The 18,911-nt window shown below is 39.6% G+C and overlaps 1 protein-coding gene across 6 annotated transcripts in view; it reads left to right on the forward strand.

Moving 5' to 3' along the window:
- Nucleotides 1-18,911, forward strand: part of atrn (attractin) — a 137,492-nt gene that overhangs the window by 10,303 nt on the left and 108,278 nt on the right. For all 6 annotated transcript variants that reach the window (XM_046061961.1, XM_046061962.1, XM_046061964.1 and 3 more), the window contains exons 2-10: nucleotides 335-418; nucleotides 2,901-3,014; nucleotides 3,585-3,713; nucleotides 7,364-7,560; nucleotides 10,272-10,440; nucleotides 11,192-11,282; nucleotides 13,766-14,015; nucleotides 14,784-14,967; nucleotides 15,647-15,801. In XM_046061961.1, the coding sequence (XP_045917917.1) occupies nucleotides 335-418; nucleotides 2,901-3,014; nucleotides 3,585-3,713; nucleotides 7,364-7,560; nucleotides 10,272-10,440; nucleotides 11,192-11,282; nucleotides 13,766-14,015; nucleotides 14,784-14,967; nucleotides 15,647-15,801 (1,373 nt within the window). The remainder of the gene's footprint in view (nucleotides 1-334; nucleotides 419-2,900; nucleotides 3,015-3,584; nucleotides 3,714-7,363; nucleotides 7,561-10,271; nucleotides 10,441-11,191; nucleotides 11,283-13,765; nucleotides 14,016-14,783; nucleotides 14,968-15,646; nucleotides 15,802-18,911) is intronic.

An 18,911-nucleotide genomic window follows, 5' to 3' on the forward strand; every position in this document is an offset into this window, starting at 1 on the left:
TTTTCATTAGAACAATCCATTTTCAAGATTTGATTTAATCAGTTTGATGGGTAAAAAAACATGTTCCTGTTATAGTGATGAATTCCATGTGGAACCATTTGGCTTTCTTTTCTTGTTTTCATCCTGCTTTTTAATGTGTTGCTTGCATTTTGGAAGATTCAGTGGTGCCAGCCTTTGTTTTACCTCATACCTGCCGCATCACATCACACCCATACTGGGAGTAGAGGACGCAGTTTCCAGGATCTCAGCTTTTTTAGAATAAACCAAAAAAAGTCGCACCTTTTTTATTCTGTAACCTTTAAATCTCTTTTTCTCTCCTCTTCCTTTCTTTCAGGTTGACGGGGCCCTCTGGTCATCTGACTGATGGTCCAGGGAACTATAAGTACAAGACCAAGTGCACCTGGCTGATCGAAGGACAGTAAGTAGAATGCAGATCCAACACCAGGGGAGAAATACCAGATTAGAACAGGACATTGCAATTATACTGCTCCTTAAAGACTTTCTTAAAGAGCTGAGAAGCTGTCCGACACTGACCAAATTCCTTAAGGAGTTTGGAAAATCTTTTCCTTAACAGCACTAGAAATAGGACAAGTTAATCAATATACTCCAGACAGTTTATGTGTTGCACACGTTGTAAATGTTGATCCAAAAGCAATATGAATCCATTTTTCAAATGATCTTTGGAGGTGGTCAAACATCTCATCTGCTTAAATCGTCCTGGGCAAAAACCCTACACATCTGGTCTCAGTGTCAGACACGCTGTATAAAACCGATTTTTTTATTTATTTTTTTTTATTTCATCCATTAAATTTGCTTCTGCCATTATGAAAAAAGACTACGGAAGGAATCCTAAAACCTTGAGACAGTTAAGAGATGGATTGTGAAAAACGAGGCAGCAACTCAATATTGCAACGGTGCTCATAATGATTGTTATATACACTCTGTACTGCAGTCCTTCACTGAGATACATCCAGCATTAGGAATTTACAGTATCCAGAAGATGATGGATGAAAATGAATGGCAAAGTAACCGTAAGAAATTCAATACTCCTCCTCTATTGTTTTAGTCAGCAAAACCACCCTACAGAATATCGATTTTGAACGATGATTCTTTATTCTTTTGGCCGCCAGCTCATCCGTACCATAAACTCTTTTATTACATTTGCATTTTAGGCATTTGGCCAACACTCATTTACAGGGATTAGCCGTGGGTGACTTGGTTGGGGCTCATGAGGTCACACTAATGTTCTCTTGGACAGGACGTGTAGATGTTACAGGGTTTTGAACTTCTGACCCTCCTGTTCCTTGATGGCTTCTCTAATCATCATTCACACTGTCATCCAGCATTTTTATTACATACTAATGGCACTTTCATATGCTGTCTTGAGACCTCAGCCCATTCTTAACAGGAGGTTAAGGCAAAGGCACGTGCACTATATGCATTAAAATGACGAGTATACTTTAAAAGAGTTTCATAAGCCTTGGACATACAGCCAAGCTGTCTGTGTGTTTGATGAACTGACTAAACGTTTAATAAAATGACTGAAATGGCTGATCTTTGTGAGATCCCCCCAGACACTTCTTACATTTGATTTTCTTTAATTTAATCAGTCACAAGCCTTCTTTTCTAATCTAAAATAGGGGCTGCTTTCATTTCTCAGTTTATTTGTCTGCTAGGGGAGGGTGGAATAGCCGGCGCTTCCCTATAATAAATAAAATTTTGAAGATATTTCCTGTACATCTTGTACCCTCCATTGTAGAAATGCTAAATGGGCCTTTGTGTTTTTCCCTCCTCTTTTGAATGATTTAATTTTGCAATGTTAACCAAATTTAAAGCCGAGACCGTTTTTTAAGGATCTCATGAATGCATTCAATCAAAACCTGATTAAACGAGCATGTTTTTCCTGTTTTGCTGTCTGCTGTATCTTTGTGCTTAAAAACACTCTTTTGCAATGTAAAATGTGCAATACCAATTGCACTGTATCTGTTACATTATACAAGACAACTTTTAGTATAACATTTAACAGCTACTTTGCATAGATGAGATATTCTATGATTTCATAAAAGTATAGAGACAGGGTGGGGAATTGCCACCAGACAAATACTAGTGAAGTTTTGTTGTAGGTGGTGAATGTTTTTACAATATCGCCTAGTTAATTATCTGCCTTTTTATGTTCTTAAAATCCCATTTATTCTGCTCATGTAGTGAATGTGGGTGTTGTATTTTGCACTCGGCCTCTTCAGCTAGTGAAATAGTAACTTTCAAAACCTGTGTGCAGCTCTCGTTAGTCCGACCATGAATGGCAGTTTGAGTGTTTTGTTTGAAATTAAGTTGGAATTCTAAGCAGGAAAGTTGGCAAGGCTACTCATTTCCATAGTTTCCGAGACTCCGTTATCAAAATAACATTATGGCCGTACGTACCGGTGCATAATATTCAAACATAATGAAATACAGTTTGTCAGGATTCCACATAATTTTTTTTAGAAAACTGTTGATTTAAAATTAGAAATGGTCCTCTTCTTAGAAAATAGTTAATGCCAAATATTCACATAGAACTAGCTGTTGCATGGGTAGTAACATTTTGAGTTTGTGTACCCAGCTTGTTATATTGTTTTTTTTCTGGTTTCTCAGAGTTGGATGAGTTGGAACTATGTTTAAAAAAACTACTGCAATGCTAGAACGCAATAGTTAAGTCATAATTTTGGAAGTGTGCTTGTTGCACCAACTTGCAAGTGGATCAACTGTGTCTTTGTACTCTGAGTTAGAAAATGTATTTATTTATTATTTTTTTATACCAATCAAAATCCCTCCTACTAATATTGCTGTTAGAAGGGTTTGGTTTGTAATGACCAATCCAGACAGAAGTTCTCATCTTCTTCCTCTGCATGCGTGTTTTCCAGGCCTAACGCTATACTCCGATTACGCTTCAACCACTTTGCCACTGAATGCAGCTGGGACCACCTTTACGTGTACGATGGAGACTCAATTTACGCCCCCCTTCTTGCTGCTTTCAGGTACGTCTACTGGATTGACTGAAGTTTGTTTTTGCGTAGGTTTGAGTTCAGGTAGCCTCTGTGTGGACTGGGTTTCCTGAAGGGAAATCAGCCTCTACTTTTCCTAATTAATCCAAAATGTTTAAGTATTCACTTCTGTTCTTCTCATCAGAGCAGGAGAGCCTCTAAAAATCCTGTGAATTAAATTAACTATCAATTATGTTTCAAACTCACCATTGAGAGACTAATAAGAGTTTTGCCGTGGTAGAAAACTCTGTGAAGAGAAGGATTTAACAAAGCATTATTAAACAGACTGTTGTGTTCAGTAACAACCTGACCTTTTAAACACTGGCAATGGCACGGTGATGCAAAAGTGGATAAGACAAATGACTTTGATATGAGAGACCAGGGTTCGATTCCCACTGCGACACCTTCACGTACACAGACACATAAACCCTAGTTGTTTCAGAGGCGTGCAACTTCTGACATATGTAGCAGGATAAAAGCGTCTGCTAAAATGAGTAAATGTAAAGTTCAATTTAAATGGTATGAAAATATGTTAGGTTTCACTTTTGTCTTTTATTATTGCAGTGGTCTGATTGTTCCTGAACGTTATGGGAATGAGACTGTTCCTGAGGTGGTGTCTCAGTCCGGCTACGCCCTACTACACTTCTTCAGTGATGCTGCCTACAACCTGACTGGCTTCAACATTTCCTACAGGTGAGAGAAGCGCAGCATAAAAATGGTTTCTTTCAACACTTTCTGCATTTTCTTGTTTTATAAAAAACAAAGTAAATACAGAGGTAATGTTCAGATTGAAATTGCATGCTGGTTCCATATTTAGAATATAATGAAAGCATCTTCCAAAAAGCTTAAAGTTAACTCCAAAAAAAAAAAAAAAAACTAAAAAAATCAATTATCCAGTTGTCTTAAATGAACTTCTCTTCTTGATTTTGAAATCTTAGCTGGGATGGCAGCTTCCACATATCTAATGGCTCATAATCCTCTACAGCCGAGTGTTTAGCTACCAGGCATCTCTCAGGGTCAACACATGCATTCATGATGGTGTCGCTGGATAAAAGTAACTAAATGACAAATATATTGATACTGAACTCACAGAGATGAGAACCTGAGTACAAATCATATCTGTTTTAGTGGCTGTTTAAGAATTTTTTTTTTTTTTTTTTGGTGAAGGGCCCACTTCACACCCTTCCTTGGGACATGATGACGCATAGAAAGCTATCACTTTCTGCATGATTCAGTCTGTGCGCTGGCACGGCTGGTTGACAGTACTTAGAGGATCATGTCTGGCTGCTGCCGTCCATTTGCTGCAGTATCTTTTTGTTGCATCATCACACCTTCTGCCAGTCAGGCACACTGTGGTATGTTTGTGTTTTGGTTGCAGCCAAAACGGGTTTGGTGCCTGCCTGCTTTAGAGGGGTGCTGACATGAAAACTATATGGAAGAAAAGACATGCCATAATAATTAGGATAATATTGAGGCCTTTTTGGACAAGAAAGACCAAACTGAGAAATGTAATCATCACTGAATCCTTAAGATATGTAAATGGAACTGAATTTATAGAATTTAAATTTTATCATGAAATTTAGTGTTAGAAATGAGTAATTCCTTCTGGAAATTTCAATGAGGGTAATACAACCACACACATCTAGAAAGAAGCATTTAAATATAGTATTTAAGTACTATAAATGCAGTGGTGTTACAGCCTTTCTTTGCTTCCATACACTATAATTACTTTAGCTATAACCAAGCAATGTAGAGTCACATTTACTTGGCTCATTTCTTTGTTGCTGGCCAGTGATGACACTGTAAGGTTACAGTCTGGTACAGATACTCTATTGTAGCATTTGTAGGTCCTCTGTGGATATACTCTGTTTTGGTACTGATGCTACAAAAGCACATGTGTGGGATTTTAAGGGTAACCTTAAAACATAAAATGTAAATCTGTTGCAACTAGCCGCTGGGCTGAATCATAACATCAGTGCTGTTCATATTGTGAAGCAGTGTGGAGGCCAAAGAAAATACACAATGTCATGAAAGACAGAATAACATAATTTATGGATTTGTGGGTCCAAAGCCGTGGCTGTCCATCCTTACTGACCTTACTGTCAATCTGTTTATATATTGTGCGGGTCCACTTAAGGTCAAGATTGAACTCCTCTCTTCTCCTCATTAAGACTACCTTTCCCCTCTCTAAACCCAGCATCAGCTTCACTCCACCCATGTGTTGCATTTCCTGCAAGGTTTCTTTTCTTGTGAGCTGTCAATGTCATGAGTCTGTATCTGACATTAACTTTTCAGTTGCAGCAACAAAACCCCTTTATCTCATTATATTGTGCTTGCTCACAGATCTGGAAACGCAGACGACATATTAAATCCCATGTTTATACAACTTGGGTGCAAGACACCATACCCACCGACGGATAGATCAAAGTAAACTTTGCACAAGTCAGAAATAGCCAGACATGTCATTCAGCTAGTTGCTTCGGCTTACATAAAAAGGAAAAGTATTCTGAAAACCAGAGTGGAGCCTGTTTCTTCCAAACATCTGCAAAGCACACAATGGACCCCTGCGATTTTCCTTAGCTCATTGGTACTGTCGCCATAGCGATGAGATTGGAGTTGGGCTGTGAAACACGGAGTCGGATGAAAGCAAAGTGCCCGCAGGCCCCCAGTCTTTGGTGTTTCTGGGAGAGGTGGAGGAGCTGAAACATCAAACCATCAGGCTGCTGAAGGAGCATGAAAGAGTGACGAGGGCTCTTTGTTTTGTCGGTCTCTCTCCCAAATATGTTTGTCTTCAGGTGCAAAAAAACTATCGTCTCACTTCACTCTCTTGTTTGATGGATGATAATGTTTCCAAAGCAAAACTTTTGACATTGACGTGTTTACTCTTGCTATCAAAACATTAGGGACATTTTCTAGACTTGTACACAGTTTGCAGTGTTTTCCATAGTAAAGTATAAGTCTGGCAATATTCGATATTATTCATATGGTCAACAGATTCCATTAAAAGACCAAAACCAACAATTAATTGATTAGTATTGTCTAAGAATCCAAAGTGTGTGTGTGTACACTTTATTTCTGATGAGCGGTTGGCACCTTACATGGTAACCTCTGCCATCAGTGTATGAATATATGTGTATGTGACAGTCTACCATTTACCTACCATTTTAGGAAATTACAGAGCTCTAAAAAAAAAAAGAAATTATGCAGTATAATTGTGACCCATCTCTTAAGACTCACAGCTTCAGTAGGAACCAGTGGACTTGGGGCTGAGAGCCATAGACACACAGTATACTGAAGTAGTGAGAGCCAGACTAACACTTTGGTGGTTTTGGTCTTGGGAGTTGTTGACGATAAGAAAAATATAGAGTAATACAAGCTTTGTCCTTTTGATATAAAGAATTTCATTGTTTACCTGAGACTGATGTCATTTAGAGATATTTTTAATTGTATATCTTTGCTGTAGGTGTAACAAGGTGGGTGGAGACTCCAACAATAACAGTGGAAATTTATTAGGTTGTTTTTGCATAGTTTTCACTCCCTTAATTTGCAAGCTTATGGCACTGTCACTGCATGTCTTAACATGTTGTTTGGACATTCTATGAGCTGATTTACATTTGTCATAATTGTATACGGACTTTTGGTGCAACCACTCTCATTGTGGTGTTGTACTAAATGTGTTAATATTGCCATTTAAATTTCACCAAGAGGAAGCAGCCCCCTGAAGAAGAACTAAAGAAGGCAACATTAGCTGATTGGGAGGCAATCATCTGTTCTGTTTAAATTGTTTAAATTCTGAGATATATAAATAATCTACTGGAAAAACTCTGTTTCTAGCAGTATGTATGTGATGTTTGTACGTTTTGATTTGACTGAGGTATGATTCTTAGAAGAGGTAGTTTGATTGTAGAAAACGTGTCAATTGGCTGCTAACAGAAAGGACCTGTTGACAAATATTGAGAGCGTCGGAAGTGCAGTTTTACTGCAGATTGGATGTGCTTACCATCTGCTCTTCTGTACCTGTGGTGATTTTATGTCTGCCAGTTACCTCGGCCTCTAGCACGATGCTGTTTCAGTGCCCACTGAGATGAGTGATGAGGCAGGAGTTTGACCAGCTGATGAGGGAGGACAATGCCTATAACAACATCTTCTACTGATTTCGTGCTAAAGGGGAAATGTTGCATATTTTATCTTTAAGCCTGAAGACAACTGAGTCGCTGCTCGCATAAAAGCATGTGTAACTCAGAATAAAACATCAGGAACACCGTTCAACAACTATGTCTCAGGCAGGATTTGAATCCTTGTTTCTCTCAGTCATTGATAACCTCCTCTTTCCTCCCTCCCAGGGTGAATACATGTCTCAACAACTGTTCCGGCCATGGCAAATGTCTTGTGGAGAGCTCCAATGGTTCGGTCTACTGTGAGTGTCTAGCCAACTGGAAGGGGGAAGCCTGTGACATCCCCGTCTGCCTGGCTGACTGTGGCTCCCCTGAAAGAGGTCACTGCGAGGGCAAGACCTGCGTCTGCATGACCGGATGGCAAGGTGGGCTGGCACTGCATCACCATCGACTTCATTGTTCCATAAACTACGCTGGTTTGAATAAACACAATGTCATCAGATTGGCTACAGCAGGCTCACACATGCTAAACCCTCCTCAGTGACTTAAATAAGCTTCTCACTGGGTCTACATGCTATGTGAATAATGAACGGTGGCTTTAGTCCAAGGGGGTAGGTAAATCATATATTTAGCTGCCAAGATTCACTTTTTACTTTTAATACAGTGTGACTTCTTCTGATATTCCTGTTTTATAGAGCAGGTATGGTGCTTTCAGTGGTTAAGAAAATGAAGATTTGATTGCGCAACCCTGCTTAGGCGTTTGTCTGTTTTTTTTTGTTTTTTTTTTTGTTTTTTTTTAGCCAGTCAGTAAAAGACTACAAAACATATATAACTAGCCTGGTTCCAGACCCCTGCATCGCTGCCCACATCAGAGTTTCATATAGAATGAATTAAGTCAAACAAAATACCAATTCAGTATGATTATCTGTCTGTTATTATCATATTATATAGCATTATGATTACCTCGGTTATATATCAAAGTGCCCAGTGTACCACTCCTTTTTAGAATGGTGGTTGGGTAATTGGGTAAAAACATATAATTAAGACAGAGAAACTATATTTAGGTTTTAATGAAGCAGTATATACATTATTTGGCCTGGTTTCCTGCTGCCTGATGACACAACCCCACCATTCAGTAGTGAGGGATGGTTTCCATTCAAGGGTTAAGGCCAATCCCAGTATAAAAGAACACAATTTTATGGCGGGATCTCTTGAAAAAGATCTAGTAAATATCCAGTGCAGCTGAACACTAAGCAGCTCCAATGAAGCAGTTGGATGCTTAGGAAAGAGTGTTACTGACTATCTGTCCAGATTTTTCGTGTTTATCTGGTGATTCAACCCAGTGCCTCTTCAGCTTTAAACCTCCACCACTGTTATTGAGGCTCCCACTACCCCCACAGCATCCATCTGCTGTAACCTGATGGACTTGAAATGAACTGTTTGCAGAATCAGCTTCCTCATCTTTTTGGTTGAGTCATGAATATTGAGTCTTTTTTTCTTCTTCTTTTTTTTTGTTGATGACCTGACACTACTGTATCCTTTTTTGAATCAGACCATATGGGCGTTGTAACCGCTCTATTGGTTCTTAAACGGCTCCACTGCACCACTCGGCACAATCAGAGACAACGGCTTAATTTAACTGCAGTTATATCAGCAGCTCCGTGTGCTCCCGATCTAATTACCAAAGCTGAGGGAGTTGAGAAACAGACTGGTGTTTTCTTTAGCCTTTATTACCCTGTCATGGTGTGTTAGCCAAGGAATAGCACACTTAGTGTACTCTTTGCTGCCAGCTTCCAAATGAACTCATTTTCATCTTCACCAACCAGTCCAAAGCAGAGACAGATGCCTGTTTAGCCAAGCCAGCCTTGCATTTAATCTCTCTTTCACAGATGCGTAGCCTTCAACAGATTACTTCTTGAAGGGAGGCTAAGGCTGCGTTTGTTTTATTTATGGAAATGCCACCAAGGTGCAAAGGTAATTTTGTTTGCTTAGCGATGCTGGAGTCAGGTTGAACAATATTAGCCACTGGGGATTTTGTTTCAGCGACTGAACAAAACAACATGGGTAATGGGTAACATGACCTTGATTGTCGCCGAGGATCACAACACTTCCTTTCCTGTCACATGGTCACTTCTGCATTGTTTTGATAATGATCAATAAGGAACTCCCACAGTGGCTGACATCCTGTTTCTGTCGTAAGATGGAGTGACGGAACCACTTGGTTGATAAATGTTTTATTGCAGGCAGGTTTCATCTGCACCACTCATCAGGAAGGATGGACAGACTGTAGATGAACAAGATCAACAAACTGCTCCCAAACTGTGATTCAAAAGATCAACAGGACAAAACCAATCTTTGTATTTATAACTGGGTAGTTGTTTGCCAAAAAACATCTCTGAATCGTTTCCCTTCATTCAGGAGCGATTCCGGTTTATGCTGCCGTTATTGTTCTTGACCTGTAACAGGGGAAGGCAGTGTTTAAAAGAGTAATGCCACTTGCATCCGTAAAACCTTTTAATAGTTATTGTCTCCTGAAAGAATGTTCAAAAACTTTAATCACTCCAGACAACAAGTAAAGCTTCTGTGACACATCAGTTTTTCTCTACACAGCTAATAACATAACATTTCAAAAACTTCAGGAGCTAAATGACTCCTCACCTGCATAATCGCTCTCAGTGATCTAAAGACTTAAAAATGTTTCTTTAACCTCTCTGCCCTTTTTTTCACCTTTCGCTATCATAATTCAAGAGATAAAATCAAAAATGGATCATGTTTGTTTGTTTTTTTTTTTTTTGTTGCTTTTTTTTTTTTTTTACCTACACCGGTAATTCATGAAAAGCAGATGTCCCCAATATTTATATGCTCTGCGTGGCTACAAAACTAATGAAGCCTGTAAAAGTTTAATCCTCCACTTTTTCACAAGCCAAGAGCTTTTATGCTGATTCATTTTATTGGTATTTTTAGTCTCTCTGAAGGCAATCTGTTTTATGTTCCTCTGTGTTCATGTCTATCATATAGATAGATAGAGATAGAGAGATAGATATATATATATAGGTGCAAAAAATGAATTAACTGCACTTCTGCATCGTTTAATCTCCTGTGGAGCCCTGACATTGTGGGTTTCGTCTCTCTTCAGGTCCAGACTGTTCTGTCTCAGTCCCTGCCAACTCCTCCTTCTGGAGTCGGGAGGAGTACACTGAAGCTGGGTTGGCCAGGGCTTCCCACAAGGCCGTGGTTGACCAGGACATCATGTGGGTCATCGGAGGCTACGTCTTCAACGCCTCCGACTATCACATGGTCAAAGCGTAAGTACTGTCCCCTGTGAGCATCTACGCTCTGATTTGAGCCATTTGGCTGCTTGCTCACATCCAAGAGAGCTGCAAGACATGAGTCCTCCTGTTGCTATGAGACTGCAAGGAATGTGTTTTTGAAACACAGCGTCTCTGTTGTGAAATTTGTAATATTTTTAACTTGCATGCCTGTTTTATACAGAGTACTAAAGGGTTATTTGGCAATTAGGGCGATCAGGAAAATAGGTGTCAAGTGCAAGATTAAAAAGAGTAATTAAAAAGAAAAGCAAGTGAATTTCCCAAAATGTTGGACTGTTAGATATGTGCATGTGGTACAATGTCAATAAAATAAACTCGCCGCATTCATTTACCATTAAATCTTAAACTTAAATATGCCAAACACGCATGCTGCTGTGCTTTCTCACTCCTGTTTAAGAGATTATATTGGTTTTCTATTTGAAGTTTAAATTTTTATAAATGTGGTTTGAGCTACTGCAAGTAAACCTGTATAGAGCGTTCAATCCCTGTTCCAAGCTACATATAGTGCCTCATCACCTGCTGTAAGGTGCAACTGCCCAACATTGTCTGTAAAGTTATGAGTAAGGTGCCCATTTCTAACTATGTTCTCCATGGGCTTTGTTTTTTATATGTAAAAATGATAGAATAGATCAGGACATACTAATGCACATACATAAAAATATTCCTTGAGGAGTTTCTTGAAGCTGTTCAGTCATGGTTGTCACACCTTTTTGTTTTCTTTCTTTAGGTACAACCTCAGTAGCAAGAGCTGGCTGACCCTTGACCCCTCCGTCAACACTGTCACACCACGATATGGCCATTCACTGGCTCTGCATGAGGTACGAGGTATCTCTTATGTACCACAGCATGACTTACTACTGTATATTTCACTAATATTATAGTGCATTTTACAAAAAAAAATTCTGCCAACTCTGGGATATGAAGAAACCTCCAAAAGTAGATAAAGGAACAGATGACATCTAAATTAAATCGAGGCACTGGCAGAAATATAATGTACTCCCTGTCCGTGTATTTCTGCTTTCAGTGGTGTATTTATCTGGAACTAATACATAAATATCTGGGTTTTGATATGCTGCAGTGAAGTGGTGAAGCAGTTTCTTTTCAGACAGAAAGACTGTTAGGAGGTGCTGATGGAATAATAAATCAGAGCGAGGAGGATTCAGAGGAAGAAGCACTCTGTCTGCTCTGTGGTTTGAGAGTACCTAATTCGAGCTCCAGAGTTTTTGTAATGCACAAATTGCATCCTGGTGCATGAATGGGTCTTGTAAGTCAATGTGGACTTGCAAGACAAATCTGAAATCAAAACCGTGGTGATACATAACAGATAGAAATCTTGCAAGAGCAGATAATGTACTAGTTCAGGCTCTCAAACACACACACACCTTACTGTCACTACTAAACCTCTGTCTGGAATGGAGTTTCTGTGACTTTCATGAGTCCAGTAATTCTCTTTTCTCTGAGATGATATGATAAGAGAGGGTTCCTTAAGTCTTAAATCTAACTTGCCTTAAGCTGAAGACATTTTAATGCCTCTCGGAATTAAATTTCAAAAATCAATTTTACAATAACTAAAATTGAAGAGAAGAAAAATATGAACATCAACTACTTAGGGTTAGTTTGTCTAAATGTTTGTAACATAAAACATGACTTTTTTGGAACATTGCACAGAATAGGTTTCCTCCTCCCTCATTTGACTTGTACGATTGGGATTTTGTCACTATGTTCAGACACCACCTGTGTAGGCATAAACCTGAATGTTGTTCCGAGATCTGTTGCGGTCTCTCGTTCGGCGTGTGGGATTCCACTGCCTTGATTCCCATTGTGCTGAGTTTGAAAAACATTTTGCAAAAAATACACTGAGCCTTGTATGCATTGCCTTGTACCCGTTTCAGCTATGCTGCCAAATCCTGGTTAAATGGCAAAAGTTTTTAGGAATCTGCATCTTCCCCCTGTCTTCCAGGGTACACTGACGACTAGCTAGCAGACAATCTGTCCTCCGCTCTAACAAATATGAGTTTTATTGGTTCTGCTATCCTGAGCTGCGTGATGTTGATGCGCAAGGCATTTTTTAAGACTTTTGAAAGATTAATTTAAGACATTTTAATACCAATTAAGGCCTTATTTTTAGATGAATGAATTCAGTGCCTTTTTAAGACCTTTTCAAGGATTTATTAATAGAAAATCAACCAAATTCAAATTAATCCCAAAAACTGAACAAATCAGTTGTGATGCTCACAATCTGAACTACAACTACTGTTTGTAATACCACAAGTACCCAACCTCAAGGAGTTAGGGAGACTGCACACACATTATCAATTTACATGAGTAATTTATTCGTCATTACTTTAGTATAAAATCAAGGCAGTAAAATGAGAGGCTCTTAATATCAAGAGACATTATTCTGTCTGACCTCCAGACTGTCGTCGGGTCTATTTAGTGGTGAAACTTGTTCTGTAGGAAACAAGGTCCAGGGAATAATAATAAACGTGGTATTCAAAACTCAAGGACAGATGAAAGTTATCAGTGCGCAAGGTTGTTATGCCTTGATGAATCCCTGTGTATTTTGCTGTGTTTCATTTTTAATAATTGTACCTCATTGACTGAGCTAAAGCCTGGCACCTTCATTACAATGATATCCAAAGTGTATCCCAGTTCTTGACCAGCATCCTATGTACTGATGGTTAGACCAGCAAGTAGACAAACCATGTGTGTTTCAACAGTTCAGGCTTTTCCTTTTAAGCCGATTAACCTGCTTTTCATCAGGATTCACCAGTTTAATTGAACACAGTGTGCCTGAACTTCCCAAAAAATAGCAGAAGAAACAAAATACACATGCAAATAAAGGAAATAAAGTTGCATCGAACTAACAGAAATAGGAAGTTCATTTGTCAGCGTTATGTGGAAAAAATGGTCGTCAGTTTAAGCTTATAATGCGCTTAAAAAGCTCTGCCTGAATTAATTTCTAAAAAATATTTTAGAAAAGTTGTCAAACTAAAGCATGGTATTTTACAGACAGACAAATGTGTAAAAAATATTATTTACATTTATTCATTTAGCTGACACTTTTATCCAAAGCCACTTACAATTGCTATACATGTCAGAGGTTACACGCCTCTGGAACAACTAAGGGTTAAGTGTCTTGCTCAGGGACACAATGGTGGATTGTGGTTATTGGATGGTATTTTAATGTATTTACAAACGTATTTAAATGTATGTATAACAAACTTAATTTTAACTTTTCGGGCCGTAAATATGACCAGTAATCTAATTCTGCGCCGTGGTTTGTCTTTGTTTCTTCCAGGGGAAGATCTACATGTATGGAGGAAAGATTGACTCCACAGGAAACGTGTCCAGCCAGCTTTGGGTTTTCCACATTCAGAACCAGACCTGGGTCCTCCTGAGTCCCCGGGCTAAGGAGCAGTATGCCGTGGTGGGACACTCGGCCCATATTGTGCCTCCCATCCAGGAGGGTGCCAGTCCCATCATGCTGGTTCTGTTTGGACACTGTCCTCTGTACGGTTACATCAGCCAGGTGCAGGAGTACAACATCGGTAAGTTGAAGGTGCTGTTGTGGGTTCAAGCAGATAGCTGCAGGTTCATGTAGTGTTAAAGAGACACCGTCCAAAAACAAAAACTCACACTTGAATCTTTCATCTGCCATGTGTCGCTGAGCAGTGCAACCAACTGCAGCTGCTCCCGTGCTTTAACTAATACCTTGGCCTGGATTTTGGTATCTAAATAAATCAATTTCTAACAGGAAATTAATACTGGCCTCCAAGATGAAGTTAACGAGTTTTGGACTCAGGTGGTGTGTTAATCTAATCCACCAACTTTGTTGGCAGGCAGCCAAACTTAGTTTAGAGGTCCCATTGTCTTCTAAAAGCCAATCTGTCTGAGAAAATGGGATGAATTAACCTGCCGCTGAGGCCGATGGACAAGAGTGCATCTGTTATTTGCTTACAAATGAAAGTGATTTGGTTATTATCGTGTCCTGAGTGTGCTAAGCCAATATAAAATCTGATGGCGGTGTGATGCTACTTTTGTACTTGTTAAGCATTTTAGGAACAATGATACAAAGATTTACATTTGCTTAACTCTGTTTTCCTAATAAAATGTGTTGTAAACTGAGTTAAGCTGTAATTCCTTCCACTGCATCCCTGCTGGGACTAAAAACCCAGTCCTCCACAAAAACACTGAGGCATTTCTTAACCTTCTTAAACTGCAGTTTCAATTTACTTTCTTAGTGGTATTTCATTAAATTGTGATAAACTTGAAGCAGCTTTCATGTTGCTCAGTAAAATGTTTGTGTGACCCTCCAGCCAAGAACACCTGGAGCATGGTGTCCACAGACGGTGCTCTGGTCCAGGGCGGCTACGGCCACAGCAGTGTTTTTGACCCTAGCACCAGAGCCATCTACATCCACGGAGGCTACAAAGCCTTCAGTGCCAACAAGTATGGCCTGGCTGGAGACCTGTACAAGTTCGACGTGGACAAGAGAAAATGGTGAGATTTATACTGACAATACTGTATTTCGTACAGACACACATGCAACAGGAATTTTGGTGCAGTGTAATTTGATAGTGCACTTCATTTTAGGATGTCACAAGCAAGAAAAGTTTGGAATCACTGCAACACGCAACACCCCAGATATGTGCCATAATACCATACCATGAGTCAAATTTGTAAAATTCTTAATGCAAAACTGCTAAATTTGGGCTCAAAATCTCACATTGCAAGAATGAATGAAGTCTCAAATTAGGTAATCCATCACACAGAAGGTTTATCATATGAAAACATTCTGCTTTCTCTGAAATCTTCACTGTATCATTGTCACATTTTATAATGAAATGGTCATTATCAAATCATACTGTCAAACAGTAACTAAAGCTGATGATACACAGAGCAACTTTGCCCCAAGATTGCCCAGCTTCATTGCTCAAAAAGTTGCCCCGTGTATCATCAGCTTAACTCTCATTAAAACGGAGTCTGCAGTCTACAAATAGCAACAAGGAGAAAAAAAAGTGCAATTTATGCAAGAAGTCAGTATTTGAAATTACTTTTTGGGGAAAAAAAAAAAGAAAAACAGCTGTTAACAAAAAAGGAGAACAGATGAAACTCATTTTAGCAGCCACACTGCCTGTCTGAAGTAACAGATGTATAACTTCTATGTGTGATTGTGCAGGGTAATTCTGAGAGACAGCGGCTTCTTCCGATACCTCCACACAGCGGTGATAGTGAGCGGGACGATGCTGGTGTTTGGAGGAAACACACACAACGACACGTCCATGAGCCATGGTGCCAAGTGCTTCTCCTCGGACTTCCTGGCGTACAGTCTGGGTCAGTAACACACACATGTTTACTCGGGATGTGGACATTTAATAGAATTACTTTAATTTCCTGGAGATTTGCCTTAACCATGACTTCTACTTGCCTAACCCTAAGCTTTACCACTGACCCAAAAATTAGCTTTTTCCCAATTGAGGGAACATCTTTTCAATTTGAACACACACAAAACCACAGCTCCAACGGTCTGCTTTCTCAGCTTCACTCAGGATTTTCTGCTAATCCTGCATCATCTTTTTTTCCTGCACTGAGCTGCTTTGCATTCATACAGTCTCGCAGTCTCACACCTGGGAGCTGCTCAGTACAACTGCAGTGTTTTGTTGTCCGACCGTGAGCGGCTCCTCTGGAGCAAGAGAAGGTCAAATGTCGCTACTCGATGTACATGAGTGGGAAACCACAGCCCCTTTTCATACATAATACAAATAATTTATTCTTCAATTTTCCAGCAGTGCAGTGTTTTTGCATGTTCACACTAATATTTGTAATATCTTCATGCAGAAGTGTGAGTTTGACTTTTAAGGGGGCTTTTGAAAGCTATAAAGTTTATTTATGTGCATATTAATCTTGTTTGCTGGAATAGCTGGCAGCCCTCGTCTAGAGAGAGTTAAATCCAAAGTACAGGACTGGAGTTTGGAGTTCTCAAGGGGTTATTCTGTTTTGTGTTAGACTTGACCGCTTGTATTTAATCTCAACTCCTGTCGATCAGTTTGGATTTAACTTTCTCCAGACATGAATATCACCTGGATAATTGTGAGGAACCCTCACAGACGCATCTCCAAACATCAGTAGTTGACAGTCAGACTGACGCTTTTGTGGCTGAATGGGAGCAAATCCCTGCAGCCATGCACCAAAATCTAGTGGAAAATCTGAAACCAGTCTGTTGCTGTTCAGGTGTCGATATACTTGACCTATTGGTAGCCTGCATATATTGTAGACTTTTGAAAATCATCCTGGAAAAAAGATTTAAACTTCTTACACTCAGACTCATGCTCAAAACAAATGCTGCTCTGAGCAAGTTATAACATGAAATACACCTCAGAAGCTTTTATTAGTGTGCCTGGCATCTGTGTTTTATTCACAGTAGTACCATAAAGGAAATTCAGGTCTTTAGGGGGCTAATTGGCAGATTCCGTAATACATCCCCTCAAGCTGGAGTTCACACTTGACTCCTTGAGGATTTCATGGTGAAGGTAAATACAGAGCGATCAAAGCTTATAGTATAAACACTAAACTTAGCACTTTAAAGGCCTTTTTATACAGGAAGGATTGACGTGCCTACTAAATCATTTTCAATGACAGGCCAGCGGATAGGAAAGGAGGTGGAGCGACCAGGTGGGTGCAATCCTGTGACACTGTCCTGCTCACGCACAATTGAATTGTCTCTTTTCTGTGTGACGCACAATGTGTCAGTAGCGGACGAGAGACTGATACTGACTGTTGGTGAGTTTCCTGAGTTGTATAAATGTTTCCTTTTAACAGTTACCAGGACCTAAAGAGGCAATGACCTTCACTTTCTCTTACTCATTAAAAATTATTTACACATCTAGAGCACCAGTCTTCGACGCCAGTCCAAAGTTTAACTAAACACCAGACGTACTCAGAGAACTAATTAGCATACTCCGCTAAATTCGCTTGTAAATTTACTAAGTAAACTAAGTTGAAAGTTAGTAGTTGGTTTATTAAGTTATTGACTATTTCAATAGATTCTACAAGAAATATTTGTTTAAATTTGTTGTTATAACTGTTTTTGTATAGACTATAAAGAAAATAGTTGTACCGGCAGGGATGCAGGAGTGCACAGAAGCCGTTGCCATGGTTACTACCCATAGAGTGGCTGGTGTTGACTTGCGGAGCGCTTGTCTGCCTCTCTTTTCACATGTGGAGCGCAGTGCGACCCCGCTGATACAAGCGAGTACTCAGAGTGTCTCTCGAATCCTTATTCTTGTGCTCCTCCTCTTGTGTTTGTGTTTTTCTTTTTGTTTTTTTGTTTTTTTTACTGCTAGGGCGCCTTTAATCAAAATACTTCACCCTCAGTTTGTGTAACACAGCTGCTCAACAGCAGAGAGAAAGTGGTATAGAACTACCTCCCTCGATGTGTGTCAGAAGCAGAACAGTGTAGGATGGGAAAACACGTTTTCTGTGTGTCCTTTATTGGTTAAATATCCTCCTTGGCCTCCACGACTGGCTCCAGTCCGCCTGCAGGGCTCACCGTGTGTTTTATGTGGATAATTTTAATATTTTCTGGCAAAGAATGAACTCTTTTTAAGACAGACGGACTTCACCCAAACAAACGGGGCTCAGAAATGTTAGCTGCGCACATACAGCATGCGGTGCGGTCCTCCACACATGACTTACGTGAATGACTAATCATTCATGCAGCACACCTGGACACACCACCGTTCACTGAACAGATCTCTGCCTCACTGCCACAAACAACTGTCTCCACCTGCTGGCATGAAAAGCCGTCTGCTCCCAGCGCTGTTCCACAGACTTCTATTCCTGTCATCATCACGCATAGACCAGTAAACCGAAATGTGCACATCCCACACAGCAATCATAGTAATCTCTTAAGGATTAGGACAACTGCACCAACTCCTGCACCCAGAAAAAAACTCATTTAAAATGGCTCTCTTCAATGTGAGATCACTTTCAAGTAAGACTTTTATCTTAAATGATTTTATCTTGTCTGCAAATCTAGATTTTATGTTTTTAATTGAATCCTGGTTGCAAATGAATGACTATAGCCAGCTAGCTGAACTGTGTCCGCCTCAATATGATTGTTTGTCAACCGAGGGTCAGTGGTCGTGGTGGTGGGCTAGTGAGCGTGTATAGGAAAAATTTTAAATGTCATCAAGTACGCTGTGATGAATTTAACTCCTTTGAAGTTCTCACTCTTAAAGTTGGAGGGCTGCAACCTATCATATTTGTTATAATTTATCGCCCTCCAAAACCGCCTGGAGGATTTTTATCAGAACTTTCTGAATTTTTATCTACTCTGGTTTTAAATTATGACAGAATTGTTCTTTGTGGCGATTTTAATATTCATGTTGATGACCCCACCAATCTTAATGCAACTGACTTTTTAAATATGGCCACTTCTTTTA

The sequence above is a fragment of the Micropterus dolomieu genome, linkage group LG11 (genome assembly GCF_021292245.1).
Source record: "Micropterus dolomieu isolate WLL.071019.BEF.003 ecotype Adirondacks linkage group LG11, ASM2129224v1, whole genome shotgun sequence".
NCBI classification, from domain to species: domain Eukaryota; kingdom Metazoa; phylum Chordata; class Actinopteri; order Centrarchiformes; family Centrarchidae; genus Micropterus; species Micropterus dolomieu.